Consider the following 7,485-nt stretch of genomic DNA (forward strand, 5'->3'; position numbering starts at 1 on the left):
CATCAGCATGTTGCCATTCCATCTTCTCTTCTTCCTCTTTTCTTCTCCCTCTCGTCCCCTCACCCCCTTTCTGGTGTTTATTAAAGAAAATCCCAGGCATCATATCATGTAACTCATTTCCTATAGAAATTTCCTGGAGACCACAAGAGAGAATAGGCTGGGAAAGTGATTTCTTAAGATTGTGTTATTCACCAAAATAGGGACTTTTTGTTACTGACTCGGGGGTGGGGGGTGGGGGGTGGGGGTGGCGGGGCGAAATGTAACATTCTAAAACTTCTACATAATACCCTGGGTAGAAAGTTTTGAACATCTCTCTCCATGACACTCCCCCAAGGGCTTTGGGAAGGACATCTCTAGGGACTTTAAATCTTCCTTTACTATGAAAACAGTAACAGAATCCCTGAAAGTTTGGATATTTGTAAACATAAAGGGAGGCACATATTGATCTTAGAGCTTTGTTTTGTTTTTTTGAAGTTAAAACCCATCAATGTGTGAAGTTTGAGGGAATCTTTGATGACAAGCAACCCTCACACGCTTATCCCCTTCCTAGCCCCCTGGGCTGCTTGTGGTAACCTGAAAGCAGTTTGGATCCAGGGCTCAGAGAGGAAAGCATGGGGCACCTTGGTTTTAATGTTTGCACTTACCTGATTTATGGAGTATCAACTAATTTAGAAGTTTGGTTATTTTCCATTAGTAAACATCATCCAGCTAAACTGGGGTAGCACACTGTCTGAATAAGTCAAACACAAGGGCTCTAAATGAGGAAATTAATTATAGCTGGTGTCGCAGGGAAAAGCACCCCACTGTGGCACAGAGACCGTAATTAATGGGAGGGAAGGGCCAACAAATCATTCCTTAAAATATTAACGCTATCAAAGAACAGCTGGATAAGGGGGAAACGTGACCCTGGGGGGGCTGTTGGAGGGGGCTGTTGCTGCTGTACAGTTTCACACAGTTGTGATGTAATGAAATTCTTCAAATCTTAACTTTAAAAAAAAAGGTATTAAGTAGTGCGGTTCTGGGAAAGTTATTAAGAGTTAGTGTGTCTTTGAGTCTGATCTTTTTATTATGGTCATTGTAGCTCACATTTGCTGTGGTTTCTAAATGACTTTCCCTTTGTTTTCCTGAAAACCAAACCAAACCACCCTGCCTCCAAAATATTAGATTTTTTTTCTACTTTAAAGCCCGGTGACAACATTTTTTTTTCTGTATAAATAAAAACCCATTACCTATGAAATTTCTACTGAAATAATTTCCCCTTATGCTTCAAATAAGTTCTTAGTCAAGGAAAATGTACTCATTATTTGTTTACTTAAACGTAATTTGGCTTTCCTTAACAGCCTGTTAACTTATCATTGTCCCCCCCCCCCATATCTATCACAGAGCAATAAAGTTTTGCACAGTCCGTTAAGCACGTGGCATGTTGGATATTTACTTTTACAATTAAATGATAATCTCAACTTTTAAGATTAGAAGCTAGGAGTAATTCTTTACCCGGAATGGGCTTTAATTTAGATACTTAAAAAATAAGCCGTTTTATTTCGCATTGAAGTTTTTCTAGGAGCCTCTGGGACCTTGGGCAAGCTGCGGATGTGATAAATACTTGTGACCGCACACCCGTGTTGGCGGTGCTCAGACTCTTCCTTGCGTTCGTTTCACGAGGCTTGCTAACATCTAAATCGGTGGCGCTATTCAGATTGTTGGACAAACCGTGTGGCTAAGACGAACGTCCTCACACGTAACCGATCCCATAAAAACCCGGAGAGGAAACACAGGTTGCAGTAAAAATAAAGCCCTGACGTTAGCCCAGGTTTCACATAACTCCGGCTTCACAAGGCTCTCTCTGCCTCCGCGGGAGGAACCGTGCCCCTGCAAACAGCCCACAAGGGACACATCATTTAAATAAATGTGTTTCTTTGCCCGAACAGAAGTTCAGATAGGCTCGATTATCATTAATTCTGCTCTTTTATTTCCTTTGCGGGCGCGAACACCGAAATCCTGGCCTTTGAAGTGCGGCTGGCGGAGCTGACCCGGGTCCTCCCCGGCGCCGGCTCAGCGGTGCCGGTGAGAGTGAACTTGTGGAAGCCGAGGGGTGGGGGGCGGGGAGCGAGGTGCACACGTTGGTGACCCTAACCCTCGGCTTGTCGGCACCCGAACGAATCCTCAGAATTCACCGCCCGGGTCTGTGCAGAAGCGGACAGGACACCTGATGAACGCCAACCACCGCGCTCGTTTTTTTTAACGAAACCGTTGATTAAACTCCAACCGGCCAGCGTGTCCCCCTCGCGCGCTGGCGTGCGTGGACGAAGGCGGGACGGGAGCCTTTACCGTTGTTCTTCGAGTTTTTCCTGGCTATATGACAGCTAGGTGGGGGGCGGGGGACTGGTCCCCTCCGGGTCACCGTCAAGTCCCGGGGGAGCGCCGTGGGTGGGGGCGGCGGGGAGACGCGCGCGTGAACCTGCGGGCGGCGGGGACCGCAGCGCGGTGCGTCCGCTGTCTGTGATTAGCTCGCGCGCGCGGCGACCCCGGAGGGCGGACTCTCCTCACCCGCGTGTCTCCTCCTCCCTCCGCCTTTTTAAGGGACGCCCTGCAGGCAGAGCTGTCAGCCACCCCGGGCCCTCTGCACTTGGCCGCGGCTAGGCTTGTCTCCCCGCCCGCGTGACAGTCAGGGGCCGGAGCTGAGTTAGCAGCCGGTCCCCGGGATCTGCACGTGGGGAGCCAAGCTGCGCTCCCGGCTCTGCTGGGTAGCCGGCGACAGTCCACGATCGGGACGCTGCTGTTCGGGGCCCGACGGCCCGCGAGGAGAGCCGGGAAGGAGGCTAAGGGGGCCCGGGAGCTCCTAGCGCGATGAGCGGGGCCAAGGGCGGCCGCTGCTTCACTCGCAGCCTCCGCGGTGGCCTCCCGCGCGCTCTGGTCCCCTCGCCCCCGAGCACCATGCTGTCCCCCTGCCAGCGGAGCCCGCGGCGCAGCCCACGCCTCCTGCCCAGCCGCTGCTAACCCACGAGAGCGTGTTCTCGACCGCGGGGTTAGCCGGCCGCGCAGTGCCGGCGGGGAGGCGGAACCGTGGTCCCCGGAGCCCCGGCTCCGCCCTCCGACTCTCCAACGGCCACCGGGCGCGGGGCGGCGATGGGGGCGCTGCTGGCGCTCTGTTTCCTCGTGGGCTTGCTGCGCTGGGGCCCGGCGGGCGCGCAGCAGCCTGGGGAGTACTGCCACGGTTGGGTGGACGCGCAGGGCAACTATCACGAGGGTTTCCAGTGTCCCGAGGACTTCGACACGCAGGACGCCACCATCTGCTGCGGCTCGTGCGCGCTGCGCTACTGCTGCGCTGCAGCCGACGCCAGGTTGGAGCAGGGCGGCTGTACCAACGACCGCGGAGAGCTGGAGCATCCCGGCATCACTGCGCGTAAGTGCGGCTCCCCTGGGCGGACCCGGCCGTGTTCATCAGACTCAGGCACGCTTTACTAGCTCCAGGAGCAAAGTGAACACCGCTGGGTCTGGGGATGGAGGGAAGGGTGGGTGACCGCATTTCAGATCAGGGGATTCTATTGCTTTGCAGTTTGGATCCCAGCTGCACGTGGTCTCCGGGGTTCGGCCCTAGGGAAGGAAAGTTTGCAAGAGATTGCGGGGACTGTAAGGCTGGCGTGCACCTGGTGCTTCTAGGGAAGACAGCTGGAGCTAGGCTGGGTTTTCATGGGCGCTCTGGTCACTTTGGGAGCTCTGGAAGTGCCAGTGTCAGGAAATGCAGGGAACGCGATTGAGGTCAAGAGCCCAGATCCAGTCTACAGGCAGTTTTTGTTTTTGTTTGTACCCCCCCCCCCAATGGTAGCATTTTCTCACTCCCCCAAACTTCCTTTATTTCTCTGCATCGTATTACCCTCTCTGGCCCATCCCCTATTGTCACGCTCTTCAGAAACACCCAAGTCTTCGAGGTGGGGATTTAAAATTCAGGGTCACAGGGCTTCCTCAGGCCCCCCTTTCTCACGTCGGAAAACACGGGTCAAATTTCCGCTCGCTTGCTCACTTAAGAGGTGAATAAATCACGACCCCAGCAGAGGAAATTTACACCTTGAAAAAAGTTTTCCACTTGAATTGGAACATTAGGGAAACCTTTTACAGCTCCAGGCGATGGTTTTACTGCCAGGAAACCCGAGAAGTGTGCGGACCTGAGAGCCCGTGACTCCCCAGGACTGTGAGGCAGCGGCCTGGAGCCTGCACACTAAGAAAGGCAGTGGGAAAGAGGCTGGAGAGACCATCCTCCAAATGATAACCCAGAGAGGAAAGGGGGTCAGCATCCCGGTATTCTCCTCTGGGATTGAATTTTGGTGGTTGGGGGAGGGTGTCAAGCATTTCCTGTCCTGAGGATCTGGGAAGTAGTTTCTAGACTCCTTAGCTGGAAACAGGGAACTTTGGGCTATCCTGGCCTGTTGGAAAACTAGGCTTCTCTGCTGGTTCTCCATCCTGTACTAGGGACCATGCTCCTCTAGCCAGGGTAAGCCAGCCTCCTCCCGGGAGCAGTGGGCGGGGTGTGGGGATGGGGGGGGGCGCTCCAAAAAAGAAAGCAGAGAGGATTGGAGTACTCTCACCATTTAGTGAGTCTGAGATTAGGCCAAACCAGATGGATAGTGGCTTTATCTTCTGCGAGCAGTTTAACCTCTGGTGACTCAACTATGCTGGGCCACTTCTCAAAAGAGTTGGTTTGTTGATGAAACCAGCATACAAAGGCTTGATGTGCAGGCCGCTTTCGCCCGGCCTTAGACACCTGTGGGACTCACATGGGGCATCTAAGGGATGCTGAAGAAGTAATTTAGCAGGTCTCAGGCTGTTATCTGTCACTCACTGAACGAGTCTCTGGAAAAGTCAAAAGCTTTCTGATATGTATTCATATCTGGATAAGAGAGTTTCTGTCTCGCGTGGCCTCCGTGGTAAAAACCAATCAGATACAGAAAGCAGGCACAAGGGCCTTGGTCAGTTCAGGTGTTTTTGTTGTCTGCTGCCCAGAAACTGGGGGCTGCCTGTCAGTGTGGTTCTTTAACACAGCGAAGCCACCACTGGGACAGCTGCCCTGATGATACCCCGGGGGAAAAACATCTTATTTCTGTCTTCCTTTTAGAGACGGTAGCAAACTAGAGTTTGATATCTGAGGGATGCCCTTAGAAAAAGTTCAGGTCGCCAATACCAAGAACTGTGTCTGTGGGTGGGAATGTAGAGATGTAGAGACAGAGGTAGGACATCTGGAGTCAGGACTGGTGATTTGTAAGGGGGAGGGAGAAGCAGTAAGCTGGGGCTCACTGTGGACTGCTATGTGTGTATATATATATTTCAGAGTCTCGTAACACCCCAGGCTTCATTCAGCAGGCCTGGTTCTCTTAGACTGGAAACATTTGGACAGGAGATGGATTGTCAGTCTAGGGGGTGGGTTAGGCTCTTCAGTGTCCCACCGTGATAAAACTCCTAAAAATGTAGATTTAAATGCACATCCAGGGTGACCCCCAAACTCATCTTCTCCCTTCAGTGCATGAATAGGACGACAGACTGTTCATGTCTGACGTCCAGATGTTCAATGGGATGGTTAATTGCTAACAGAGGCTACAGCATCAGTTGAACATTCCGTCATCCCAGTTTGTGATTTAGAGGTCGCCCGTCATATATGCTCTGAAAAGCTGAGCAGTCACGATAGATAATGAGCTTTCTAGCCTCCCACATCTGAGATGCTAAAGCAGAGACTAGGGTGTGAGTGACCTTTACCCAGCATCTGTGTGTGTCTGTTTTTGCCTTTTAGAGCCTGTCTACGTCCCCTTCCTGATCGTTGGCTCCATTTTCATCGCGTTCATCATCTTGGGCTCTTTAGTGGCTATCTATTGTTGCACCTGTTTGAGGCCCAAGGAGCCCTCCCAGCAACCAATCCGCTTCTCACTCCGCAGCTATCAGACAGAGACCTTACCCATGATCCTCACCTCCACCAGCCTCAGAGCGCCTTCCCGGCAGTCCAGCACGGCCACCAGCTCCAGCTCCACGGGAGGCTCTGTCCGAAGGTTCTCCTTTGCCCGGGCTGAGCCAGGCTGCCTGGTACCCTCGTCACCCCCGCCTTACACCACTGGCCATGCCATCCACCTAACCCAGCCATCCGGTTTCCTGGTGTCACCCCAATATTTTGCCTACCCTCTCCAGCAGGAGCCCCCATTGCCCGGGAAGAGCTGTCCAGATTTCAGTTCCAGTTGACTCAGGGCGGCGGTGGCTGTGAATAGGCCGCATGGTGAAATGGTAGCCAGGGGGAATGTTGCTACCCTGGTCAAGCCACACTCACTTTTTGAGGAAATTTGTGGTAACCCATCACGATCGTGGAAGAAAGGTCCAGAAAGACACAGCACTGTCTGGTCCTTGGTTACGGAGGTCTGACTTTGCAAACACCGTGAACGATGCAGCTTACTCACCTTTTGTTAAAATATTCGGCAGTTTGACGTTAAGTTTGCAAGAGGAAGGAGAATATTTTACCGGACAGTTCAGCTGTCCTTTGTAGAAAAGTGCCCCGTGTTCCTTTTCCTGTGTTGGTTGAGTTATCATACAAATGGATACATAAATAAGGAAGGGCGTACGCTTAATTGTAATTATAAAGGTTCACTTAAAATCTAACTGTTAAGTAAACTTGAGGGGCCAGTGAACCACCTATTTATAATTTTGGGAGTGACCTAACCATAAGTAATATTAGTATGCTGAGAACATTTACTTCTTAAATTAATAACAAATTTTGTTTAAAATATGAGAGCTGTCTTTTTCCAAAACACAAGGTTTCGGTAACCACATGGGAAGACTGAAGTTTTAAATATTACTCAGACACTCGCCGCAGCACAGATTCTGTGTCAATCCACTTCCCCACCATCCTGAGGGAATATTTATTGCATATTTTTTGTTCAGCAATATTCGCGTTTAAAATGAAAGTTGGACAATTGGGTCTTAAAACATTTATTTGTAAAAAGAGTTATATATAAATGTGAAGATTTGTAACTTAATTTACTTACCACATTGACAGTACTAATTATTTAGAGATCACGCTGTAACTTTTTGTGGAAGTCAAAGGCCATCTATTAGTGGAACGATCCAGGGATCCACATTCTATGTGCCACTGTGTTTGACGTCTGGTGAACACACGTACGGGCCACACTAGAAAAAAAAATAAATGTCTCTGGTTTCCTGAACTCTATTTGAGATTTTCAAACAAAAGTTCTTCATTTTATACTCTTAGTGGCAATTCTTTGTTATCTAATAAGAGGAAACGTCTTTATCCCATACTTCATCTTTCGAAATTAAGGAAAATATTGTCTTCATCAGGACTTAGGAAAGCAACAGAGCTTAGTTCTTACAGAGATCTTAGAAAATAGGCTGTCTGTGGTACACACACACACACACACACACACACACACACACACACACACACACACATGTGTCACGTGGCCTGTAGAGTTTGAACGTCCAGATATTTTTCATAGG

The 7,485-nt window shown here is 50.4% G+C and overlaps 1 protein-coding gene across 1 annotated transcript; it reads left to right on the top strand.

Moving 5' to 3' along the window:
• The first annotated feature begins 2,517 nt into the window (after positions 1-2,517).
• On the top strand, positions 2,518-7,198 carry Shisa3 (shisa family member 3). Its single transcript, XM_052735068.1, has 2 exons — positions 2,518-3,403; positions 5,780-7,198. The coding sequence occupies exons 1-2, from the start codon at positions 3,127-3,129 to the stop codon at positions 6,217-6,219; spliced, it is 717 nt and encodes a 238-aa protein (XP_052591028.1). The 5' UTR covers positions 2,518-3,126; the 3' UTR covers positions 6,220-7,198.
• The last annotated feature ends 287 nt before the right edge of the window (positions 7,199-7,485 follow it).

This window comes from Peromyscus californicus, unplaced genomic scaffold (genome assembly GCF_007827085.1).
Source record: "Peromyscus californicus insignis strain IS unplaced genomic scaffold, ASM782708v3 Scaffold_13__1_contigs__length_99412109, whole genome shotgun sequence".
In the NCBI taxonomy this organism is placed as follows: Eukaryota; Metazoa; Chordata; class Mammalia; order Rodentia; family Cricetidae; genus Peromyscus; species Peromyscus californicus.

What these genes read in the sequence shown, in the direction of transcription:
- Shisa3 (XM_052735068.1), top strand. Translation starts at nt 3,127, where the DNA reads ATGGGGGCGCTGCTGGCGCTCTGTTTCCTCGTGGGCTTGCTGCGCTGG. An exon ending in GCATCCCGGCATCACTGCGC is followed by an intron (nt 3,404 to 5,779) that starts GTAAGTGCGGCT and finishes TTTGCCTTTTAG; the next exon opens with AGCCTGTCTACGTCCCCTTC.